This window comes from Salvia splendens, chromosome 16 (genome assembly GCF_004379255.2).
Source record: "Salvia splendens isolate huo1 chromosome 16, SspV2, whole genome shotgun sequence".
In the NCBI taxonomy this organism is placed as follows: Eukaryota; Viridiplantae; Streptophyta; class Magnoliopsida; order Lamiales; family Lamiaceae; genus Salvia; species Salvia splendens.
In genome coordinates, this window is record NC_056047.1 from 15,308,958 (window position 1) to 15,335,309 (window position 26,352).

Genomic DNA, 26,352 nt, shown 5'->3' on the forward strand with positions numbered 1-26,352 from the left:
GCTATCACCATATTATCAATCAAAATCAGCACCATCCAAGCATGCATGTATCATAAAGGATCATTCCTATACCACTTGCATTTTAGCCCAGATCATATATTCCCCACTACAATTAATACTTTCATATAGATGGATAGAAATGAGATAAAAATATTTTTTGAAATTAGTTATACTTACGGTATAATTCCCAAGAATAAGAAAATGATACTACATAATTACGAATTATGTTTCAAATACATGAACTTTTAATTATTACAACTATTCACATATATAATTCGCAAATTTCTTCAAATTAAAGTGTTCAAATTGGACATTAGTTTAGGAGCATGATACTGATAACAATGCGAAAATTCATAAGTTCATAGTAAATATATTAATTAGACTTGGAAGACAAATTTTTTAATTTAAATGCAGAACTACAATGAGAAATAAGTTTGTAGGCTTAAATAAAAATGTACTAAGATGATATTTAGGTTAGAGTGTGAGTGATTGATAATTTCCAATGATTTCTTGTTATGCAGACTTAATGGGACAAATTTGGATAGATGCAGCTTTTTGAATAGCCCAAATTTAGAAGCCTAGATTTGAACACAGTATAGGAAAAGTAACTCTGAAAATAGAAACCACAGAGACATTGGTAGAAGTGTTAATTATAGATAGCTAAGTGTTTGAGAATATAGGACCTTCTCGTTTTAAATTAATAAGAATATATTTGTAGTTCTTGATATATATACATACTATGTCCAATATGCAGATTGTTTTGATTTTTCACCGACTAAGAAAAAATACATTCTCTCAATCCCCATTATGTGTCCTGGTTTTTTTATTTTAGTTTGTCTCTTATTAATTGTCTTACTTCACTTTTACTATGTTTAGTCCAAATTTCACTAACTCATTTTCCTCTCACATTATATTATAAAATTAACACTTCTTTGAGTTATTTTATTTTCTGCACTCATTTTAGAAAAATAGTATTAATAAATAGTTGAAGTTGAGAGAAAATCAAATAAAAGAGAAAATAATGTAGAGAAAACTGTTCTCTCCATTATTATTTCTCTTACTTTATTCTCACTCCATTTTAATAAATTCATTACAAGTTAAATGAAGGATATATAAAAATCACCCCTCTTCCAAACATTAAGGGCCACTTGCTTGACTCTTTACAATCTTTTATCTCGAATGTGTGAATGGATCCAACTTCACTTATGCCACACATTTGGAACTCCACAAGGACCACATTTTTATCTCCTCATTCTTACACATGATTAAAATAATACTAATACATAGTAGTATTTCTTTTTTCATATTTTTTCTTAATTTCATCGGTTAAAGTCATGCAACACCATAAAATGCCTCGGATCATCGATAAAACAATCTTGATTTACATCATATTTCTAAATGGCATCGACATTAATTACTACTACTTTTATACATGAAATATTTATGACATCTCAATTAGTATATATACTTAAAAGTGTTGTTAGTTGGTCATGTACAACAATTGTTATAAATAATTATATGGTTTTCCAATAGTATTATTTTGCAACAAAAGGTCCAATATTATGAAATATCAGAATCAATCTATCCTATTCCCAAACTAGGAAGGTCCAAATATAGGTGATGAAAAATGGCTGGTCGAGTCCCCTGCAACACTTGTGCCATAATATGCAGCCATGAGAAGGCGAAGCCTCCGCGGCCACGCAGGATAATCCTGGTCCGGCACGGGCAGAGCCAAGGCAACGTGGATGAGTGCGTGTACACACGAGTGGCTGACCCGAAGGTGATGCTGACGGAGCAAGGGATAGCCGAGGCAGAGGAGTGTGGTAGAGAGATTAGAAAGATGATAGAGAGAGATGGAGCTCATGACTGGAAAGCCTACTTCTACGTCTCTCCTTATAAAAGGTCTCTCGAGACCCTTCGGAATTTGGCTAAGGCTTTTGAAAGATCAAGAATTGCTGGTGTTAGAGAAGAGCCAAGATTGAGAGAGCAGGATTTTGGTATTCATTCATTATTTGTTTGCTTATATTGAGATTGTGCTTCTATTTAATTGTATGGTTTGTGTTTGAAGGGAATTTCCAAGATCAAGAGCAGATGAAGATTGAAAAGGCTGCTAGGAAACAGTATGGGAGATTCTTCTACAGGTTTCCAAATGGTGAATCAGCTGCAGATGTTTATGACAGAATCACAGGTAAGGATGTGAATGAAGTTTGTGTCTCATTTATAAATTCAGATAATGGCATTAGTGGAAGTGAATCAGGGTTCAGGGAAACGCTGAAAAGCGATATTGACGTGGGGAGGTTTCAGCCACCGGGGGAGCAGAGCCCGGATATGAACATAGTGATAGTGTCACATGGACTGACGTTGCGCGTTTTCTTGATGAGATGGTACAAGTGGACGGTCGAGCAGTTCCAGGGGCTGCATAATTTTGGCAATGGCAAGTTTCTTGTGATGGAAAGAGGTTATGGAGGGAGGTACTCCTTGTTAATGCACCATTCTAGAGAGGAGCTGCAAAAGTTTGGACTAACACAAGAAATGCTGATTGACCAAGAATGGTAAAATATGACATGCTTACTTCCAAATGAACATATGCTAATGTGATTGTTTCCAATATGTAGGCAGAGTCATGCCAAGCCTGGTGAGCTAAACTATGACTGCACCATGACTGGGCCTAGCTACTTCACTCACTTGGACGACCGTCAAGAAAGCCCTGGTTGAACCATGGAGGCGAAAGATCACTAGAGAAGATGTAGTGTAAAGAAGGAAAGAAGCAAAAGGAAGCCTAGGTATAGCATAACTTGATCATTGTTTGGTCCTAACCATGTGACATTTGTAGAGGTATAATGTTAGATGAAGATATAAGTTTGTTTTGGTATTGCAGAATGTTGTAAAAATCATGGAGGTGAAAGATCAAAGTATGCAGAAGAAAAGAAAGAGAGAGAGAAAGAGGAGGCCTAGATAGTAGTATTTCACAATGGATCACACACTTACATGATATGGAAACAACATATGTTTAAATCAATCCACACTTCATCCCTGCTTCGTCCTAACCATGTCACTTTATTAACAAATCAAGAAAATAAAATACAAAGCCAAAAAGAAAAAAAAAAAAAAAGGAAAAATCATTCCAACCAGCAACTGATATTTGGATATATCCAACTCCACTTCATTGCCTTAGTCTGCAATCTCTTTCTTCACTCGAGACCTCAACCAAAGATCAAAGGGTGGCAACAGTTCAATAGGCGAATGTGTTAACACCAATCCGCATCTTTGAGAACCCAGCCAGATATGCATTTGATTTCTCAACTAGTTTGAAAATGAAGATTGATAGTGAATAAAAGTTGAGATATGCCCGAATTCACGAGTTCTCCATTGTGTCGGATATAATTCGCATTTGGTGAGGTCTCTCATCCTCGCCCTTTCGTCTCACAAACGCCCTCCTCCACCAAACTTCGAATCCCCTCTGGATATTTGGACAATCATCAGCTCCATTCAGAAATCTGTTGAACCACGAAACAAAAATTTCCTGCTGTAAGGCCATTGGCAAGGTTGATATGGTGTTGCTAAGACCATCCTCAATTGAATGCCGATCAAGACCCCTAGATGCCCTCCCCATCCATCTAAAATCCTCATAAAAGGGTACCAACCAAGTCTTTAAAAGCATGCACCTGGACTCTTTGCTGGCCAACAGCTCTCTCTTTCCGATTCCCACAAACAGCCTGGCCGTAACTCTGCTGACTTCATATCTGTGTATCGGAGGCACTTTGGGATGTGCCTCGGATAATTCAGACTGTGAGGCCCATGTTATAAGGAAGTTTTCAGTAATCTGTCTATCAATCATAATGTCGAGCAGCCAATGCAAATTATCCGCCTGCCTCGCTATCTGACCTATATCTTGCATGTCCCCATGTGCTGCCTGTAAGAAGTGACGAGAAAGTAATTTCAAGCACTCGTCAAAAGCAAAGTACATAGACTCCTTCCTCAAATCTTTCTGTGATGAATTTTCGCGCAGCAATTTGGTCACCAAATCTTTCATCTCTCTCCTAGCTTTCTCATCTTTCCCTTCGAGAACTACCTGCAACAGTTTGAGAAGCACTTCTTCGCTATTCTTTCCGTCGTCGAGCCCTGCTGCAGCATCTAAAGAAACTCTTTTCAAAACTTCCCCAGCTCCAACCCCTTCAAGTCGAAGCTCTGATAACAGGGAGGCCACCTTCTCCTCTTCGTCTTCAGCCCATGGAGCAGCTTCTAAGTATTCCAAGCATGATAGTACACCAGCATCAAACCCAATTGCCACTGACACCTATATGAGACCGACAGAAAAATTAAAGTTCACGTAGTTGTTAGCACTGTAAAAGCACAAAGATCCAGCGACCAAAAATGCTTTGAATTGATTGATAGAATATATTCATATCATTGAGGAGAGGCACATATGGAAATATTATTCTCTTACATACTGTGAACAGCTAAAATATGTATGTGTTCACATGATCATCCCAGAAGCAAAATGAAGTACTTTTGAAGAATAGAATTCTGACTCGGGGTTCATTGGGTGGTATTATATATACAAAAAGCATGTATGCATCTTGTTCTAAGAAATTAAACAGTCAATAGCACAAATCATATTACATAAGCCCGATGAAATATTAAGTGTAAAAGCCAAGCCAAGCTAAGCCACGCCCTGACGCCAGTTTAAAGATGGAGCAAACCATACTCTGCCTTTCTTTTCTCATTTCTCTAAGGGCCAGATTTTGTGACAGCTATCTTTTCATCGGGAAGCCCGTCCAGAAAACAGTACAAAGGGGTACAAGTAAATTAGGTAACTATGACTTTAGTTGACTAAAGTTACTTAGGTAGGTTGGCAGCTGGTACAGACCATATTACCAATAAAAATATTTCCCCATATTTGATAAGTCAAGATAATAAATGTAAGCATATGCATAGGTATTACTTTTAACAATATTCTAACATAATAGGATGAATTCAATGAGAAGATGATATTGATAAATTACTAGCCAAAGGATCCCCATATACTTACAATCACAATTCAGACATTTCTGGATTAAGATGGTGTGCAATTAATCAGATATATTATTTATTTAGAGGACTAAACAAAGAAGATACTCATGCAAGTTAGTCGTATTTAGTTGAAATGTGTATCAAAATTTGAATACCAGTCCATTCAATTATTCTATACATATGGAAAGTCTATATTCCATAGATATGGAACCTTTCTAGATATTTATTTGGGCTGGCAATAAAAATATTTTGGTTTGTTAGTGTCAATCAGAAACTGAAATGGGCCGTGGCCAAGTGGTAAGGTAACGTAACAGGTTTTGGTCCTGCCATTTGGAGGTTCAAATCCTTTCATGCCATCATGGAATCAATTATCTATTATTCGCAATAACCATATCATAATATAAAAAGAAGGCGGGGGATATATTTTCTACCAGTTGGATGCATACTTAATATGTAGCTTGCAAGTAATATGGCACAAGTGATCATTTTATAGTACAGACATGAGAAGAATGTTCAGATCAAGTCTTGGGTATCTTTGCTAGTCAGTTGAAGCTTTAAAGCTTTCCAAAAGTTTGTGATCTCTTAGCATATTTTGTTGGAGTATGTTGATCAGACACATGTACCAGCAGAAGTGTATATTCTCATTTATCACATGTCGTAAAACAAGAAGGTATGTTGTGATCATAGTAGTAGGTCGGTCCATCTTTAAAATCCTTACAAGGATCCCTGTCATTTGTAAATCCTCAGCTAAGGGCCATTAGCACATAAAATGAGTATGTCTTCTGTTCCGTAGTTTGTGAGGGTAGTATATCAAAGGCTATAAGAAGTCCTTTCTTAGCTGCCTCTAAGCCTCTCCTGGTCAATATGCCAATTACATATTCCACAACCCTATTCAAAATTGAATGCTTGAGAAAGGCATAACGAACACAATCCAGATGTATACCCCTCTAATTTGTCACAATTTACAATACCAATAAGCCACATTGTCATTCATGCATCATTAAGATTGGACAGGATAAAGATCTAGCCCTATGTTTTTACATGCTCATCCTGTCATCTTAATTAACTAACCAACGACAACATTACTTCACCTCCTACACACCTAACACATTTTCTACATTTGCAGCTCTTGAATATAAACAAACACACACAAATTAGGTAAAAACAGTTATGCACAGAGTAAAAATCAAGATAATTGATGTGCATTGCGAGATTACCCTAAGTATACCGAGCACCCGCTGCACATCCTCCTTCATCAACTTCCTCCTCAAGTCTTTAGAATACATAAGCCTCAGAGTCTCAATGTAAACCTCAATATCATCACAATCGGCAATCTCCACATTGTACGGAACCCAGCTCCCCTGCTGCTTAACCCAGCTCTCATTCAACTTTAACGCGAAAAAACGACTGTGAACCACAAGGATCTGCCTGTGAACCCTAATCGAGACACTCACACCGTCCTTGGAGCTCAAAGTGAGCATCACATCGCTCGAGGCCGCGTCATTGAACTGATTCCCAGGGCTCCTCGACGCCAGTAGATCCAGCAGCCGCTGCTGCATCAGCGCCTGCTTATCCACATTCGCAACGAGCCTCGCGCCCTGCTGATTTTTAACCGCAGCGGCGCCGTTCTCGAAGGCGGTAGGCGGCGCCCTAGGCAGGCTGTCCGGCTCATTCGCCATCATCTCGAAAAGCGTCGGACTCGAACGGGTTTTATCCTGCGGCGGCGGAGGCGGAGGCGGAGACATTGGGTTGAGGAGGCCGGCGGTGAGCGCGGAGTTGAATTTGCTGAGGGATGAGGGGAAGCCGTCGCCGGCGCCGTAGGGTCCCATCGCGGGGCGGATCTGAGGCGGATTGGGGTCGGGGGAGGTGGCAATGTGAGGGTCGGTGGTGGTCTCGCGGCAGCGGCAGCGGCGGCGTTTGAACTTGAGGATTTGGGAGTGGGAGTTGAGGTGAGTGGTGGTGGCTGCCATATTAATGTGTGTTTATTGGAGTAAATTTGGGGGTAAAATTTTGTCTGGTAGCACAGCAGCATTGGCAACAGCGTAGGAAATTCAGATGGCGATTGCTTCAATGCCTGGGATTGGATTACGCCATCGAATGTTATTTTTCACTGAAAAACAAAGTGGATTTATCAATTATGGCCTGGCCTGGCCTGGCCTGGCCTGGGGATTCTTCTTTTTTGAATTTTTATTGCAGTGCAGGATATTAGTAGTATTCAGTTTCAAATGTGTAATTTGTTTTAGACTAGGCTTCATTTGCTTTGACAATATTACATTTCTATTAAATCATTTAATTTAAAATTGATCACAACTTACTCCTTGTACATTTGTGATATTGAAATAAAGACATTAGAAAATAGTAGGTCGCATGATTAGAGAATAGTGATAGCCCACAAACACTTAAGCAACTGGGCTTATTTGCGCCAACTTTGAATTTTGGATTGGATGTTTGATTCCAATCGAGTAAGGTCATATGAATATCCAAACAAAAATGAAATCCAAATGGAGTACTGTATTAAACACACACAACCAAATCTCATTTCATTACATGAATGTATAAATATATACCCCACACCAATCGGTTCCGAGTTGGTTGGTCCACGAACTATTCGATCAATCAAACTAGATAAATCCACCTTAAATCATGCCTTCTTTACCTGCAATCATTTTTGTATCAATAAGTTTATATCAATCTCAAATTCTTAGTCCTCTAGTTTCAGTTATATATTTATACTATTATTCTTCACCTATTATAATAATACTAATAAATTTGTATTACTCCTTCCTTCCGCCACTAAAAATAAAAATGCAAATTTTAGTGTGAATTGGTAAAACATGAAAAATAAAAAGAAAAAAAAAATAATACTCCTATTAGTTAAAAATGAGATCCACATTATTAGTATTGCAATGTGTAATGAAATTTTTTTCAAGAATAGAAGTGAATTAATTTTAATGAGTGAAATAAAATGACAAGAGACTACCTACTGAAAGCGGATAATGTAATTACATAACTAAAAACTGATATTGCCATACAAGAAGTAGACACTCCATGTATATGGACATGGATCGAACCATTAGCGGACACACATATGCTCAAGGAGGAGCTTATGCCCTTTAAACTACATTTTATATTTTATTTTTTTAGTTATATAATATTATGATTTTGTTTGTATTTTATGTAAATTAATGTCTGAAAGTGTCTATAAAAAACAAAATATAAGAAAATTATTATCTCATACAAACTTTAGAATATATAGCCCTATGATAACAATTTTCTGTGTGAGACCCTGGATTAAACCCCTTATCAGACTTAAGAGACGAGATTCTAAACCATCGTGTCAATGTAGGTTGTAAAAACTCATACTCCGTCCGTCCCACAACAGAAGTCACATTTTATGCGGGCACGAGTTTTAAGAAATGTAAAGAATATTGTGTTGGAAAACTTAGTGGAATATGAGATCCATTTTTTATATTAGTTTTATAATAAAATGTGAGTGAATTGATTTATTGGAATGTAGAACTTACTAACCATTAATTAATGATAAAAGTGAAATATGAGTTTTATTGTGAGGATTGAAGGAATATTTTAATATAGTAGTATTAATATTTGACAGTAAAAGTGGTTTATTTATCTCCAATATTTGTTGATTGATTGTATACATACATATTGATCCGCCGTCCATCACCTTACACATTTTAATTGATTCATTGAGGTGGATTTGGATTTAGATTTAGATTTAGATTGTGATTGGTATGTATGAGTAATGTGGGTGATGAGTGTGTCAACGTGCAGAAAAGGATGTTGAAAATAAGAAGTTCTGTTATTTACAGTAAACCCCACCATTAAGAATAAAGCAGATAAAAAGGCAAAATGATTGAAACCAAACGAAAACAAAAAACTAGATAGGCCCCAATGTCTTTGGCATGGTCTCACATACATCCACTCTCTACCCACATTTCACTTTCACGTGCTTTTCTTAATATTTCCAATTTCTTTCATTAACAGACTTACTACAACTAACCAAATTATAAAAACAATAGTAGCATATAATAGTTGTGTGCATATCAAATGAGCAATTTATATAAGAAGTACATAAGCAACTCAATTAGTAAAATATTTATCCTCTTATCGTTAAATTAGAGCTTCAAATCATCTTGTGTATAAAATTTAAAACGAAATCATGATACTTCAATAGTTAATTCGTTCATTTATTGAGATCAAATCATTTTCCATCAAAATAGACTATAATAATTTATTTATTATATTAGGTATTGCAAATATTAGTCTGTAGTTCGTTTTGCTCCTAATGATAGATGAAGTTCAGAAATATGGAGTACCAAATAATAGTAATAATTTGTACAAATCTTTTGTGTAACTATATGGATGTAAGTAAAATATTGTATGTAGAAATCATAACGGGGGGAGCATCTAATTATTTATTGTATTAATTTGTAACTTTCTAATTTGATTTTTTTTTTAACTTTCTAATTTGATTTTTTTTTAACTTTCTAATTTGATTGTATGAGTATTAAATGTAGTGAAAGTTCCAATTAAAGCTTTGATGGCAATGTCAATAGAGATGCAAATAGTGCCAAGATTGGGGAAAATGATGAGCCACTAGGTTTGTTTGCAATTGCCACACCTGTTGTTTTCTCTCCAATCCCTTTATTCCCCAATCTTCTTAGATTTATTTCATACTTTGCTACTATCTATTGTCTCCACATTTGCTTTGTCTTATGGCCCTCCATGTGAAAATCTTTGTTTTGTATCGTATCTCATTTTATATTTTATTTTATTAATAGATTGTGTACATCTGCCATATATATAGTTTAATTAGAAAATGCAAGATATACATTGACAACAAATAGTTACCATTAGGAACCCATGACCTAGGCCTCCATATGAAATGAGTAGATGGTGTATATTTTTTTGCATGTTGGGTTAATGGTATAGTGGTTAATGTTTAAGATTAAAATAAATGATGTATATTTAACGACTGAAGATTAAATTAAAATTGTTCATTGCCAATATAAAAAAGTGTAACTTTTAAGCTCGAAATCACTATTATGAAATGTTTTCGAAAGCAGAACGATGAGATGAATGATATTGTCGTAATGTATCTCCTTTTTTTGCATTAAAGGAATGATCTAAAATGGTTCTTCTTTGATGATTTCTATCTTATGACCCCAAAATTTCTCGATTTAGACCTTAATATTTAAGTAATTAGTATTTTGTTTTATTTGTTTCAAGGTTTTGAATTTTTTTCAAAGTAGGATTCATTTTAAGTTTAAATAATTTTTTTTCACGTTTTATGAGATATTAATTCATATTATTACTCAGTTTTCAATAAATTTTGGTCACTGTTGAAGAGTGTGTCATGCATTTCATATAGATAGACACGCTATACTAACTTCTCAGTTCATATTATTACTCAGTTTTCAATAAATTTTGGTCACATAGGAAGAGTGTGTCCAGGCCCGGCCCTGGGGGGTCGAGCAGTGCCCCCGCCCCGGGCCCCCAAAACGTTGGGGCCTCCAAAATCCAAATACATACATGAGTATATACATGCTACTAGAAGAAACTTTTAAGGTAATAATATAAATTGTATGCTATAAATATTGTCTTGGATGTATTGAAGTGTTTTATTACTACTGTTGTTATTGTTACTATTAGTTTATAGTATTATTATGGGGCCCCTCTTTTAGTTCCGCCCCGGGCCAATAAAAACTCAGGACCGGGCCTGAGTGTGTCATGCATTTCGTATAGATAGACACACTATACTAACTTCCAATTAATTAGTATCTAAACGCATGATTTAGTCCGTCCATCAATAATCGTCACTTTTTCTCCCCGTTGAGCTTATGTAATCCAATTTTACTGCCCTAACACATTTACAATCTACATATGCCATAATATAATTGAAACCTTCCAAAAAAAGAATGATTGGTATAGACAAGTAGATCCTCGGCATGACAATGAATTCGTATTCGAAATCCAGCTTTGTCTATATGGTTTTATGTTCTACACTTGGCATGTATCATTGCAAAAATAATAATGGAGAAATAAGATATAATTTTCTTAAGAATAAATATATCAATTAGTCTAAAAAGGTATAATTGGTGGAAATTAAAAATAGATGCCATCAGGATATTTGCTATCCACATTACTTTTCTCTCTTTTGGTTCTTGCACACCATGATTGCTACTCAACAATTATTTGCTACTCCTTTTTATTCTTGCTTTCCTTTAATTTTTTCCCAGTCTCTTTCTTCTTAGAATGGACTAGCTTATGCCATTTCCCCCTTTTGTTTATCTTTTGCCTGTGGGAAAAGTTTAATTTGTTATAAAACCAAGATATTGTTGAATAATCTAATGCGATCATGATAATAAAATCATCATATATACATTTGTTTAGCATAAAAGGTAATCTTGACCAAGAGTATCTTCTTACATCTTCTTTGAATGGTCTCATTGCTAATTTATTTCATATTGATTTCTTTTGTATTTATCTCCAAATCATCACTTCAGATTATATCATATAAATATAGGCAGGAGACATAAAATACATACCTCATATTAATTATGCTATGATTGTATCATTAGAGATCCATGATGCATGCCTTTATGTTATTCATGTGAGATCAAAGGCGCTTCACTTAATACAGTAGGAATATCTTTATACATACAATACACATGCATACAACATATACATATATATATATATATATATATATATATATATATATATATATATATATATATATATATATATATATATATAGGGTTTTGATCTATGCAAAACTGGATTTAAATACAGAAACGCAGAACAATATCATAATTAGGGCACTTTTAGGTCATAATTAGGTAATTTGTAAGTCATGCTAACAAAGCATGACCTAAAACGATCTTAGTATGACATTAAATCCAAATATTATAATACGACCTAAAATTGCTTAATTATGACCTTCCGTGTTTTTGGTTAATTATTGACCATTAGATCATCTAATCCTAGGGCTGAGATTTGGTCTGCATTTCTGGATTTAAACACATACTTATTTTGATCATCTCCCTATATATATATATATATATATAGAATTGTATTCAAATCCTTTTCACCTAATAAATCCTTTATCCTTCTTAATCTCCACCGTCGATTTGCACTGATCTAGCGGTTCACATATTAAGCTGAAACATTAAAATTTAAATCATGTTAACCGTGTAAAGGGCACAATAGGAAATAACAAATGGAGTTGGTTATGGTATGTCCCATGATTTTCTCATTTCACGATTTTTGCAATTTGTCAAATTATTCCCCTCAGATTTTCGCCCAATCTAGTCTCCATTTTTGCTGGTTTATTTTTTTGAGTCGACGGTACTTTGTGAAATCGTCCTTTCTCACATTCAATCGCACACAGATTTTCATTTTTCAAGTTTGTTCGGTTGCCAATGGAAGAAGGTAAGTCAAAAAAATTTCTCCATGTTTATTGTTTTTGGTGTTTTACTTTTCTTATCGAAGTCCAGTCGCACTACCCGATGTTAGTAGATCATGAAATTTGTGTTTGATGTTGGCGTGCCTTTTACTGTTTTATCGAAATATGATGGACCGGTCACGAGTATGTGGTGGCAATGGTGCATTCAGAATACTAGGTGACATCGTCCTTCAATAATTACCCCAGGGAAGCCGATAGTAATAGTAGTATTTGACTACAGGCAATAGTAGTGTTATATTCTATTAGATTGAAAACATGTATTTATTTCCATGAATTACAGCCATCCCTATAGTGTTTGTGTTAATGTTGACGTAGTAATTGGACAAAATTATACATGCAATGTATCATTATTACTATAAAATGTATTCATTTTGTGCGGTAATGTAGCATATATCTCTTATAATGCATCTTTTGCTTAACCTACCAAATGTCATACTGTTTCGTGTTCACACGCAGTTAGGGTTGTGCCTGCCTGTTCTGATCAATTAAAGCCTGTTGTTGGTCAGAGGTTCCAATCATTAGAGTTTGCAATCGCGTTTTATGATGTGTATGCTAGGGCCGTTGGGTTTGACACGCGCAAACAAGGTGTGAGGAAGGTGGACGAAGTTACAACGTGGTATTACGTCGTATGCAATAGGGAGGGCCATAAGAAGTCCATCGACGATGACCAGTTGAATGCACGTTCCGGTTTCTCAATGAAGCGCCGACGCTTATCGAAGAGATGTGGCTGTAAAGCTAGTATTTCCTTCAAGTATTTCTCTGATAATGGACATCCAGGTTATATGGTACATGATTTCAACGAGGTTCATAACCATGAGATGGTTGAGTCCGAGCAACAGCAGTTTATGACTGTGAACCGTCATTTGGATGACGTCCACCAGAAATTCATACTTGATTGTTCAAAAGCGAATATTGGACCCACATTGACATTTAAGGTATTGAAAGAAACTCTCGGTGGCTTTGACATCGTTGGTTGTACGGTCGGTGACATCAGGAATGCGTCACGCGACATTAAAGCATATGCGCATGGTTCGATGTGCAAATGGTATTGGACGACATGGCGAAAAAGAAAGAGATGTCTGAGTCGTACACATATCATTATGAGGTTAATGAAAACAACCAGTTGGTTGCGTTGTTTTGGTGTGACGGCTTAATGAGAAGGAATTACCATATGTTCGGTGACATTGTAGCCTTTGACACCACCTATAACACAAACAGGTATATATGGTTCTGCTATAGTAAGTGCATTATAAATACGTTTGCATTCATTATATTAGTATAACAGTTGCATTATGCAGATTAGATTTTCTGTTATTTGTTAATTATATCAAGTGCATTAAAAGTACATATTCGTACATTATGATTCCGTTATTGATTCATTATGTTTTCGTTGGATTAATTGGATGACACGCAAACGATTGTTTATGTAGGTATTGCATGATATTCTGTCCTTTCACGGGAAAGGACAATCATGGAAGCCCTGTAACCTTTGCGGCTGGCTTGTTATGCAATGAGAAAACAGGGGCGTTCGGATGGTTGTTTAGACGTTTTGTTGAATGCATGGGCATAGCACCAAAGATGATCGTGACAGATCAAGACAATGGAATGAGATCAGCCCTCGAAGAGGTTCTGGTTGGCATGCGTCACCGATGTTGTATGTGGCACATAATGCACAAGTTGTCCACCAAGATCCCAAATAGGTTGCTCAGGGATGAAGCTTTCAAGAAGGAATCAGTGCATGCGTTTGGTCTGATCTGCTTGAGCCTGACGAATTTGAAGAGGAGTGGAAAAGAGTGGTGGAAAGTCATGGGTTGGAAGACTTTGACTGGTTTAACTCATTGTACGAACACAGGCATTTCTGGACACCGGCGTATTTTAGAGATTTTCCACTGGGTTCGATGATTAGGACAACATCCATTTCCGAATCGGAGAACAGTTTCTACAAAAGATTTCTGAAGCCACGTGCGAACATAGCCGAGTTCTACACGAATTTCAACCATGCTGTTGAGTTTCAGCGTAACAGTAGGACGGCGTTAGACTACCACGATGCCACTGCTTTGCCCATTTTGGCGACTACATTGCCGTTTGAGAAACATGCTTCGACGCTTTACACGGATACGATGTTCAGGAAAATACAGGAAGAAATCGTTGAGGGTAATGATAGATGTCGCGTGCTAGGATTTTCTTCGACTGAATTTGTTGACACCTACAAGCTTGGGGATAGCAATCGCAAATCGTATTTGGTGACTCATGATAGGAGTGCTGAGTCATATTATTGCGAATGCAAACTATTTGGTAGGCATGGATATTTGTGCAGACATATTTCAGGAAAATACCAGAAAAATACTGCCAAAGTAGATGGATGAAGACTCCGCTAGCCAAGGCGGTCCATGGGGATATTCATGATGACATTCCTACCAGATCTGTTGTTGACGATAGGCAAGCAGTGTCAAAGCAAGGCATTTCTATGTTCTATGGTTTCCTCCGGCGGTTTGAGGAAGACATTGATTTGCTACGGGCATTTGTAGGCGGCGTTGAAGAACTTGGTAAATCTCTGCAAGCTGGGAATCCGACAACATCAGCAATTGAAAAAAGGCGAATGATTGAAGAGTTCTATGGCATGGTGTGGCCTGAAGTTGTGGAGGTTCATCCTCCATATGTGGTCAAGACCAAGGGGCATGCTAGCAGCTCAAAGAGCCGACTGATTTCGAAAAGGGAAAAGGCTCTAAAGGATGCTAGTCGGCCTCAAAGACGGTGTAAGGCTTGCGATGAGATGGGCCACCATGACTCCAGAAATTGTCCTAGACTTAAAGAGATGGAGATGGAGAAAGAGTTGGGGAAGGGCAAGAGTACGATGTGATGTAATTTATGGATTTATGTAGCCGGCTTATTTTTCTTCTATGACTCTATATTATCTTATTCTTTTCGTTTGTGACATGTCTTTGTTGCATCAGAATTAACTAAACTCGGGAATTACAATTTTATTGAAAGACACTGTGCACATTAGCCCTCTGCAATTTCATCTTGGCCAAGTACCTACAAATGTATTTATGGTTCCAAATAATGCTGTAATTTTAAACACATGATGAACTAAAATAACATAATAATGCATATGATAAGTACTTATATTCAGCACCAAGTACAGAAGACCCGTTATGAAAAAAAACATAATGCATTAAAAAGTCCCTCTAATGTAAATATCAAACCAAATAATGCACACAATATAATGAATGATAAATGGAAAATTGGTTACCAATTTCATCTTTGCCCCAGCACCAACAAATGTATTTCTGGTTCCAAATAATGTTGTAATTTTAAACACATGATGAACTAAAATAACATAATAATGCATATGATAAGTACTTATATTCAGCACCGAGTACAGAAGACCCGTTATGGAAAAACATAATGCATTAAAAAGTACCTAAAATGTAAATATCAAACCAAATAATGCACACAATATAATGATACAGCTGAATATAATGCATGATAAATGGAAAATAATGCACATAGTAACACATATAATGATACAACTGAATATTTCGTGAGGAATGCAGAATGTTATTCATGATGCTTGGTTCTCTTTGACGTCGATACATTCCTTATATGTGGATTGTTTGGTTGTTAGTTACCAAGAAAATCATCTTGTAACTTAGGTGTATTATATTCCAATTATTGTTCATCTTAAAAAAATTTTACTACTGTGAATGCATTAATATGAACTTATTTGATATTATTATGTAGTGATGTCTTGATATTTTGTACAAGATATAAAAACACATAACACTGGCACAGGCCTTTGTGTCCCAAAATCCATACTAATAGACGTTCGAAGAACTGTACTTTACAAAAAAGAAGATAACGATAAAATTCAAAAGTTTGCTTAAACGATGCCATTGCTTCTCCCACCAACAGTTGTATAATGCATACCACACCTCACTCAAGACCGTATAGGTCGACCCAATTCTCAAAGTTGAAATTTTTCGGCTTCTCTTTCCAAAAACGCGTCGCCTTCTTCTGGTTGTCACCACCTCTTATGTTGGAAATACATGTCAGGAGGGTCCTTGCATACTTGATGCGGAACATCTCCACGCTTTTAGTTCCACTCGCACTGAGGCCACATTCCCAGTCCTTTTCCCTTTCTCCAAAATAGGTTTCCATGTGCCGCATCACATAGATCCCTGCCTCATCAATGACGTTACTGTTCCTCCAAGGCATGGCTACAAATAGTCCTCCCTCTGCAGGTGTTCGACGACAGTATAAATAGTCCTCCCTCCAGGCTTTGTTCTTCTTGTCATCACAGTCATTTTAGGCAGAGCTGGTTGAAGCTTCCGTAATTCGTTCGCGGAATTTCTGGGCTATTCCAACCGGCAGTAGATCATCCACTGCATCTTCTATGTTCCTCCGCAACTGCTTTGTCCCTGTCGAGCAGCACCAACTTGCATCATGAAACGTGCACTATATAGAATAACAAACAGAGATATATAGTAGAAACAAATCTGCCAAACGAACATTAATTCATGCGTAAAATAAAATAATGCTTCACCATGAACACATAATGCACAGACTATATAGTGTAATTTACTAACACATATTCCAGTTAATGTTTGACAATTTAAAACAGGATCCAACATAATGCAATCACATTTTCAAATAATGCAATCACATAAGCAAATAATGCAATCACATAGTGAAATAATGCAATCATAACACAAGCATGATGCATCATACAAGATATATATATATATATATATATATATATATATATATATATATATGTAACAACTTAACCATCCAAATAATGCAATCACATAATCAAATAATGCACTTATAACACAACCACGATGAATCATACAAGATATATACTTAACCAACAAACTTATTTTTTTAATGACAAATATACTTCTGGATCCACTATTCTCAGTGACCACCACCAGCAGATATAGAATTCATCTAACGATGCATATAATGAATTTAGACAGACAGATAATGCATATGTATTAACAAATAATGCACTCCCACATATATTACCGGTACTTTTTTACAATTAAAAACACCATTTAAATGATGCATAATATAGGATATTTTTATGCATAAAACAATCAAATGATGTGCAGATCCAAAAGCGTAATGATTCACTACTACAACATATTTTGTGACACTAATGTCCACTGACATACAAACAATGGAAACATCAAGTATATTAATGCACACAATCATTAAAATAATGTACAAAATCGACTAAATCATGTAGGATCAAAATTAAAATATGTGAAGCAGAAAAACAGAGCAACTAATCGAACAGAAACTCACCCTTATTCTGTGTTTGTTGTGAGTTAGTAGGTCTACCTTTTTTAGTCATTATTAAATCTGCGAGTAACAGCAAACAATCAAAAAACTACAAGATTTTAACAACAAATAGTCTAGGATTTGATGGTAATCGGTTGAATCTTGGCGTGGGCGATTTATTTCGGTCGACGCTTGTTGAAAATCGATAAAAAAAACGACCAAACCATACCTGCTGTTGTAATGCACTGAAATCTTGTTCAAACCGGGAAGGGATATTGAAAATCAAGGGAACCAGCGGTGAATCTCCAAGAAATCGTCGCGATTTTGAGTGGGCGGCGGCTAGGGTTTTTACCAGATTTGGAAAATGAGAAGACTCTTGTTGAGAGAGAATCTGGAGCGGGATTGTGATTAAATGCGTGTGATGATAGATGTGAGTCAATGCGTGTGATGAAAGTGGTGGAAGATCCCGCTAAATTTTCGCCCAATTCGTTTTCAGACGTTTTGATTACACAAATTGACTAAATCACCCCCATGATGCACCAAATTGGTCAAATAATGAAGCGCGGGATGATAAATATGCTATTAATCTGGAACGTCCATCCTCCTGATCCAACGACCGAGATTGCGAAGAAACTTAAATTTAAGGGGAGAAAATGAGTTTAACACTACCCTATATATAGGGTAGTGGGTAGTGTTAAACTCATTTTCTCCCCTTAGATTTAAGTTCCTTCTCAATTTGTAGTGTTGGATCTGGAGGATGGACGATCCAGATGACATGCATAGATAATGATCCCGTAGTTCATTATTTGGTGGTTTTCGTGCATCATGAGGGTGAAGTAGTAAATTTATACACTCAAAAACCTCCGAAAACAGCAATTGCGAAATTTTAGCGTGATATACCCACGCCCTTCCATCTAGTCTACACATCATTCATCACCCACCCTATTAACTCACAATCTCTCTACCAATTCGTCTCCCCAATTTCAAAACCCTAGCCGCCCCTTCGCAAGGTTGCTCCGATTACTCGGAACTGCAGTCGGTGTCTGATTTAGGGTCCAACAACCGTTCCGGTTTTGCACAAGATTCATCAGAGGATTTAGGTTTAGTCGAATGTTATTTTAATGGATTACTGAACGAGTTTCATCAAGCCTTTTCCCTAATTTTCGCACGTAACACATCACCCACACCACGACTCACCGGATTACCATCACCCGCACAAATTTGTTGATGAAATTTTATAGGGCTTTATTTGTTTGGTGTCTTGTGCAGTTTTCAAAATATCTAAAAGAGGACGTCCGTCAAATTCGCAACAATCGCAGAAAGATGGTGAGCTCCTGTTTTCATTTGCATTTTGAATACCTGGACTGTTGCTCTGCTTCTGTGTTTGATATATTTGGTTTTTATGCCCACATGTTTTAATCGAGTTTGTACATTATTTTCCTAATTGTGTACATTAATTTAACATATGTAGCTACTATCTGTCTGTTGCTGGACATTATTGTATACAATAATGCCATGTTAGTGTGTTCATTACTGTAATGGATCTGCACATCATATCAGTATTTATATGCATCAAAATATCTTGTATCATGCATCATATAACTGGAGTTTTAATTGTCGAAGAGTAAATGGAATATGTGTATGTGCATTACTTATTATAATATATGCATTATAAGCCTATTTAAATACATTATATTCAAAGGTAAACCCTACCCTTCAATAAACTGTCGTTGGTCATTGTTGAATTAACGAATGCAAAAGTTGTTTGCTCATTAATTAAATGAGTCTATGCATTAATTTGTCTATTTTTAGTCATTATATATCATGTATCATGCATCATGTCAATCTTGTTTTATATTGTCAAGGAGTAGATCGAATATTTATTTGTTCATTACTTGATATAATCTCTTCATTATTTGCCGATGTGACTACATTATTTGCCTATGTACATGCATTATGGTCATTTCTGTTTTATAATGTCAAACAACACATGGAATATTTGTTTGTTCATTACATCATATAATCTCTGCATTACGTGCATATTTGATTGCATTATTTGCCTATATGCATGAATTATGTTTACTTTTGTTTTATATACTCAAAGAGTAAAAGGATAATGTGTATGTGCATTAATTGTTATAAACTTTGTATTATAACTATATATTACTGCAGTATTTACCTATATGAATACATTATGACTGATGTTGGACATTGGTAAAGTTTTTATTGTAATTTTGATGTTCATTAGTTGCAATTATCTGTACAATATATATCTATTTGGTATTCCTTATATTGACTGTTGTTGTACATGTGTCAAAAAGTGAATGGAATATTTGTATGTTTATTACTTGACCGGATCTATACATTATTTAGTTATTGCATTATTTATCATGGTTTATGTGTTATGTGATTGTAAATGGACATGTGACAATGGGTAATTGCAATATTCATGGTGCATTTGTTGATTTATTCTGAACATTATTTGATTATTAAAATGCATTATGTATCAGTTTTTAGGCATTATTTTGATGTTTCTGTACAAGGGTGTATAAGTGAATGTAGTTTAACTATCCACATTATTTTGTTCAGTCTGTACATTATGTAATTAATTGTATGTTATTATTCTATATGTTGTACAACATCAAAGTAGCTAAGATTGGACATCAACGAGGTGATCGATGATATACTGCCAGTAGGAATTGCCAAGAAATTCCGGGAACGATTATCAGAGCCGGGACTAGTACAACTCCGGAAGAGTTTCTGAATTGTATAAAGAGTTTAACTCCACGGCAGAAGGAAGCCTTACGGAACTTGTATATGAGTCTAAGAGTGAATGCAATATTTGTACATTATTTAGCCATTTCTATGCATTATTTATCCTGTTTTATGCATCATTAGACTGCTGTTGTACATGAGTCTAAGAATGAATGCAATATTTGTATGTTCATTACTTGAGTGATTCTGTACATTATTTGGCTATTTGAATGCATTATTTATCCTGTTTTATGCATCACGTGATTGCTGTTGTACATACTAGACCCTAGCCCCTAGGCTTGTTAAACCCTTAGGGAAAACAAGAAACGTGCGCCAAACATCGAAACACGACACAACTTAAATTAAATGGGTCAGGATAAATGTTCATTACATATCACAAATGATGCATTACATAAACTAAAACTGCGCATTACACTACATAATATGTACATTATGTATATCTATTTTAAAAAAATGCCTACGCGCTATGCATGTGCAACCCCAGATGAATTACTACAGCTCGTGTATTTGGACAACGTTTTTTAGACTTAGAACATACTACAACCTATCCCCTAGGCTTGTTAAACCCTTAGGGAAAACAAGAAACGTGCGTAAAACATCGAAACACGGCACAACCTCAATTAAACGGGTAAGGATAAATGTTCATTAAATACCACAAATAATGCATTACAGAAACTAAACTACGCATTATACTACACAATATGTACATTATGTATATCTGTTTTAAAATATACCTACGCGTTATGCATATGGAAACCCAGACGAATTACTCCAGCTCGTGTATTTGGACAACGTGTTTTAGACTTAGAACATACTACACCCTAGCCCCTAGGTTTGTCAAACCCTTAGGGAAAACAAGAAACGTTCGTCAAACAACGACACACGGCACAACTTAAATTAAACGGGTCAGGATAAATGTTCATTACATATCACAAAGAATGCATTACAGAACCTAAACTACGCATTATACTATACAAAATATACATTATGTGCAACCCCAGACGAATTACTGCAGCTCGTGTATTTGGACAACGTTTTTTAGACATAGAACATACTACACCCTAGCCCCTAGGCTTATCAAACCCTTAGAGAAAACAAGAAACGTTTGCCAAACAACGACACACGGCACAACTTAAATTAAACGGGTCAGGATAAATGTTCATTACATATCGCAAAGAATGCATTAAAGAACCTAAACTACGCATTATACTATACAAAATATACATTATGTGCAACCCCAGATGAATTACTGCAGCTCGTGTATTTGGAAAGCTTTTTTTAGACTTAGAACATACTACACCCTAGCCCCTAGGCTTATCAAACCCTTAGGGAAAACAAGAAACGTCCTCCAACCAAAGACACACTGCACAACTTAAATTAAACGGGTCAGGATAAATGTTCATTACATATCACAAAGAATGCATTATAGAATCTCAACTACGCATTATACTATATAAAATATACATTATGTGCAACCCCAGATGAATTACTGCAGCTCGTGTATTTGGACAACGTTTTTTAGACTTAGAACATACTACACCCTAGCCCCTAAACTTGTTAAACCCTTAGGGAAAACAAGAAACGTGCGCCAAACATCGAAACACGACACAACTTAAATTAAACGCGTCAGTATAAATGTTCATTACATATCACAAATAATGCATTACAGAAACTAAACTACGCATTATACTATACAATATGTACATTATGTGTACGTTTTGCGCGGCTTCCTCCTTGTCGAACTGCAATAGCCCCTCAAGTTCTCGTTGTGATCGACTGCGATCTTGCAAGAGAGCACAGTTCCGAAGGCAGAGAAGGTCTCGAAGAGCGCCTTTGTCGATGGACTTCAATAAGCGTCGTTGCTTCAATGAGAAACCGGAACGTGCATTCAACTGGTCATCGTCGATGGACTTCTTATGGCCCTCCCTATTGCATACGACATAATACCACGTTGTAACTTCATCCACCTTCATCACACCTTGTTTGCGCGTGTCAAACCCAACGGCCCTAGCATACACATCATAAAACGCGAGTGCAAACTCTAATGATTCGAACCTCTGACCAACTACAGGCTTTAATTACTCAGAACATGCAGGTACAACCCGTACTGTTTACAAACACAATATACATGTTAAGCTACAGTAGCATTATATGATATGTACTATACATTACAGAACATACAAGAGTGCATTATATAAGCATAATTCTACATTAAATGTATAATTTCGTCCAACTACTCATTCAATATTAAACCAAACACTATACGGATGGCTCCAATTCGCGGACATACGTACATGTTTTGAAACTCATATTATACAACACTCCTGGGCCCAGAAATCGGCAGCCCTAGGGGAATGATTGAAAGCCTATGTCACATGAAATAACAAAACCTATAAGCGTGAATGAACCGTAGCAACAACAAAACCATTAAACGTAAAAAATGTTTCAATAAACCAATACAGAAGCACACCAACATGAAACACGAATTTGTTGATCTAAGAAGATTGGGTCATTCGACTGAATTACAAATAAAAATTGACAGCAACCAAATCAATACACATAGGCGACAATTGCAGTATTACCTTCTTCCATTGATAATCGAAATACCGGGGAGGAACCGTATGCATAAGATTTAGATACAATAAAGTTGTTAAACACCAATTAATCGTCGATTTGCAGTATGCTGATAAAACAAGGGATTAAGGAGAAAGAATTAAACTAAATCAGGAACAAATTTGCTGAGAAACTGCAATAATCCTCGACGGAGGAAATCACACCTCATTCCATAACTAACTACAATAGAGAATCTCTATTTTAACCTTCTCACGTTAACAAAGCATGCAATCTGATAATTATAATAAATTATTTAGTCCATTGGATCAGCTTAAATGTACGATGGAGATTAAGAAGGAGATTGGATTAAATAGGCGGTCAAGATTAAAAATCATACATATTAGACTATGTTTTCACGACATTCCGGACTCAACATGTGAAAAAACTCACATGTTGATGGAAGAATGAATGAAACGAAGAAGAGTCCATGCATGCTTTATTTTTTCACTTATCTGCATTCACCCATTAATAATAGTTTTGGTTGTAATGGGAAGTTGTTGTGCAAATCAACACCATTGGATTAAAAGATCTAACGACCTCCGTTTGGCATTTGTTCTACGTTTAAGAATGGTTCTACGTTTAAGAATGGTTCTATCTTGATCACAATCCTATATATATATATATATATATATATATATATATAATAAATTACCTATGAATTTTCTTTAACAGATGATGGTTTCAAAAAAAATCGTCACTTGTGAGTTTAAACTTTAAACCCATGATCGTGAATTTATTCAGTAACTAAAATGATGAATTCACCGTATATCTCTATAATCTAAAGACTGAAAATGTTTCTTATTCTATACTATATCAATTTGTGATATAATATCTCATTTTGTCATTTCAGTAGCTACACAATTAAAATTACAATTGAAGCTTAAATCCCACAACTAATTCATGTCTTCTTTTGCTATTCATCATTGTTCGAGATTGCTAAAATTCTGTAAATTTGAGTTTAGCTTGTGTTTTGATTTATTAAATGAAATTTTGTCGTGAAATGTTTGGCTCTGTCACTAGGTGTGATGAAGCCCCTTTGGACAATGACGAGAATCGGCTTCTTCTTCTTGTTCATTTTGGCAGATGAATGGATGAATGAAAGAAAGGAATGTTGTTTGAAATGGATGAATGGAAGAAGGGAATGTTGTTTGAGTTTTAAGAACGTCGACCAGAGGAAATTTGAGGGCTCGAACTCGGCACCTCATATAATAATGTCTAAGCTCTTTGCCGCTAGGACAAAGGTTCTGGACGAAATTTGCTGCATTTAGGGGAAAAGGATGATATATATAATGTTGATTTTTTTAATTAGTAATAGGGCATAAAAACGTCATTTCATTTGTGCAACTTGTAAAAATATATTGTGGATTTTGGCAAGGCACATCAACCATTATGATCGAAATCATTTTTATACAAAATTAATACTACTACTAGTTTATTAGTGATATAAATATAATTAATAAAATGGGCATACATTAAATTTCAAGTGAGATTTACCTTTACCTTTATCGTTAATAAAAAGTTATTAGTCGTGCAATAATGAGTGATGAAATTGATAAAATCATTCATTTTTTAGTGCGTATAATATTCAGTGCTAGTGATATAAAATAAAAGTAATTAATTGTGTCAGTTTATTTTTAATGGCGTTTTCACAGGTGTCGGCCAATTAGACGCACCCCAACGTGGCTTCCTTTTCCTTTTTCTATTTAATCCCCTTCTCCTCTCCATCTCTTCCATAACCGAAATTCACAATCCACCAATTCCACGTTTCCGTATAGATGGGCTTTCCAGTAGGATACACCGACCTTTTTCTCCCCAAATTGCTCGTCTCCCTCCTCACAATCCTCGCCTTCTTCCGAAAATTCACACACGCTCTTCTCTCCGTCCTCGGTTTCGCCGATTTCCTCGAACCGGCAGCCGCGTCGTATCGCCGCCACCACGAGCCGCGCTCCGTCTCGGCGGCGCTCATCCGCGAGCTCCTCCCGGTAGTGAAATTCTCCGATTTGGCGGCGGCGCCGGAGAGCTGCGCGGTCTGCTTGTACGAATTCGACGGCGAGGATGAGATCCGGCGGCTGGTGAATTGCCGGCACATATTCCACCGGAGCTGCCTCGACCGATGGATGGACCACGATCAGAAGACCTGCCCGCTCTGCCGCACGCAATTCGTCCCCGAGGAGATGCAGGCCGCCTTCAACGAGAAGCTCTTGCTCGCCTCCGGCATTTCCGATCTCTACGGTGAATATTTGCCGATTTCCTCCGGTTTGTAGCGCTTTTTGTAGATTTCACTATCTCTTATCTTTTTATCCCTTTGTAAAAATGTAAATATTACTCCCTACGAAGCAAGATGATGAATCAAAAGGAGATGAGTAAATCAAATTGTTTTCCAGTTATTATTATTTTAATTGTTTTTTATAAGGCGCAGTTTTATTGTCTGCTGCTACACTACGCTAAGAGCATAAATAAGCCTGTCCCAAGTTCCGGCCCCAAGTCCCCTCCACGTCATCATTCCTCTACAGTTGTGGCCCGGCCTGAGAAGCCTCTAACCATGCAGGCCGTAACTCGGGCCGCAACTAATAAATGACACTATTCACAACTCCAACCTATTTTAAACATAAAATAAAAAACGCCGGAAATTTATAACACGGAAAATTTAATTTCGCCGAATACTGCAAAATTACAACATATAAATTTTAAAACTGAAAATAAAATACATAAAAACATAACGTCAATGCCGGGTCAATTGATCTTCGAATATTCTTTGACGAGGACACATTTTTTGGAATTATAAGAAGAGATTTGAAGTTGAATGTGTATGAAAATGGAGTAGTATTTATAAAAAAAATTTCGAATTAAAAAAAAAATCGATTGCGGCCCGGCCCGAGAAGCGTGTAACGCTGGACCGGGACTCGCGGATGCGGTCGGCTCCCGAATAACGCCGCCCCAGACCGGGCCGCGGGACGGGCACCAGGCCGCGATAGCGGCACTGGGACTGGCCCAGGCCCGGGACGGCCCGGGACTCGCGAGATGCGGCCCGGCCCCAAGCGTTATTCATGCTCTAAGGTTGGTGAAGTTGTCGCTTAAAAAATAATCATAATGTTGGTGCTTTTGATTAAGCTATGGGTTTCTTATTTCATTAAATCCATTATACAACCAAAAACTTATTTATTTGAAAAAAA

At 36.4% G+C, this 26,352-nt stretch overlaps 4 protein-coding genes across 6 annotated transcripts; 3 read left to right on the forward strand and 1 right to left on the reverse strand.

The window, feature by feature from the left end:
• The first annotated feature begins 1,535 nt into the window (after nucleotides 1-1,535).
• On the forward strand, nucleotides 1,536-3,019 carry LOC121772325 (phosphoglycerate mutase-like protein AT74). Of its 3 annotated transcripts, XR_006044329.1 has the most exons (5): nucleotides 1,538-1,997; nucleotides 2,069-2,188; nucleotides 2,258-2,552; nucleotides 2,616-2,783; nucleotides 2,879-3,019. XR_006044329.1 is itself a non-coding variant. In XM_042169377.1 (4 exons), coding segments are annotated over exons 1-4 (786 nt in total). In that variant the 5' UTR covers nucleotides 1,536-1,627; the 3' UTR covers nucleotides 2,621-2,877. The 3 variants fall into 3 exon arrangements, 2 of the variants coding, with proteins under 2 accessions (XP_042025311.1, XP_042025310.1); XM_042169377.1 differs by lacking the exon at nucleotides 2,879-3,019 and having other exon boundaries at nucleotides 1,536-1,997; nucleotides 2,620-2,877; XM_042169376.1 differs by lacking the exon at nucleotides 2,879-3,019 and having other exon boundaries at nucleotides 2,616-2,877.
• Nucleotides 2,960-7,226, reverse strand: LOC121772324 (BTB/POZ domain-containing protein At1g63850-like). The gene is made up of 2 exons (XM_042169374.1): nucleotides 6,231-7,226; nucleotides 2,960-4,297 (listed from the first exon to the last, which is right to left on the reverse strand). Exons 1-2 carry the CDS (start codon nucleotides 6,981-6,983, stop codon nucleotides 3,356-3,358), a joined length of 1,695 nt encoding a protein of 564 aa, XP_042025308.1. The 5' UTR covers nucleotides 6,984-7,226; the 3' UTR covers nucleotides 2,960-3,355.
• Nucleotides 7,227-12,458: 5,232 nt separating this feature from the next.
• Nucleotides 12,459-15,362, forward strand: LOC121770243 (protein FAR1-RELATED SEQUENCE 5-like). The gene is made up of 5 exons (XM_042167011.1): nucleotides 12,459-12,468; nucleotides 12,959-13,547; nucleotides 13,933-14,298; nucleotides 14,355-14,745; nucleotides 14,802-15,362. Exons 1-5 carry the CDS (start codon nucleotides 12,459-12,461, stop codon nucleotides 15,360-15,362), a joined length of 1,917 nt encoding a protein of 638 aa, XP_042022945.1.
• A 9,523-nt stretch (nucleotides 15,363-24,885) lies between these two features.
• Nucleotides 24,886-25,572, forward strand: LOC121770625 (brassinosteroid-responsive RING protein 1-like). The gene has a single exon (XM_042167376.1). The coding sequence runs from the start codon at nucleotides 24,955-24,957 to the stop codon at nucleotides 25,441-25,443; it is 489 nt and encodes a 162-aa protein (XP_042023310.1). The 5' UTR covers nucleotides 24,886-24,954; the 3' UTR covers nucleotides 25,444-25,572.
• Nucleotides 25,573-26,352: the final 780 nt, after the last annotated feature.

Coding starts and splice junctions, on each gene's coding strand:
- LOC121770625 (XM_042167376.1), top strand. CDS start 24,955: ATGGGCTTTCCAGTAGGATACACCGACCTTTTTCTCCCCAAATTGCTC.
- LOC121772324 (XM_042169374.1), bottom strand. CDS start 6,983: ATGGCAGCCACCACCACTCACCTCAACTCCCACTCCCAAATCCTCAAG. Junction 4,298..6,230: donor GGGTGCTCGGTATACTTAGG/GTAATCTCGCAA, acceptor GGTCTCATATAG/GTGTCAGTGGCAATTGGGTT.
- LOC121770243 (XM_042167011.1), top strand. Junction 13,548..13,932: donor CATGGTTCGATGTGCAAATG/GTATTGGACGAC, acceptor TTGTTTATGTAG/GTATTGCATGATATTCTGTC. Junction 14,746..14,801: donor GCAATCGCAAATCGTATTTG/GTGACTCATGAT, acceptor ACTATTTGGTAG/GCATGGATATTTGTGCAGAC.
- LOC121772325 (XM_042169376.1), top strand. CDS start 1,628: ATGGCTGGTCGAGTCCCCTGCAACACTTGTGCCATAATATGCAGCCAT. Junction 1,998..2,068: donor ATTGAGAGAGCAGGATTTTG/GTATTCATTCAT, acceptor TTGTGTTTGAAG/GGAATTTCCAAGATCAAGAG. Junction 2,553..2,615: donor ATGCTGATTGACCAAGAATG/GTAAAATATGAC, acceptor TCCAATATGTAG/GCAGAGTCATGCCAAGCCTG.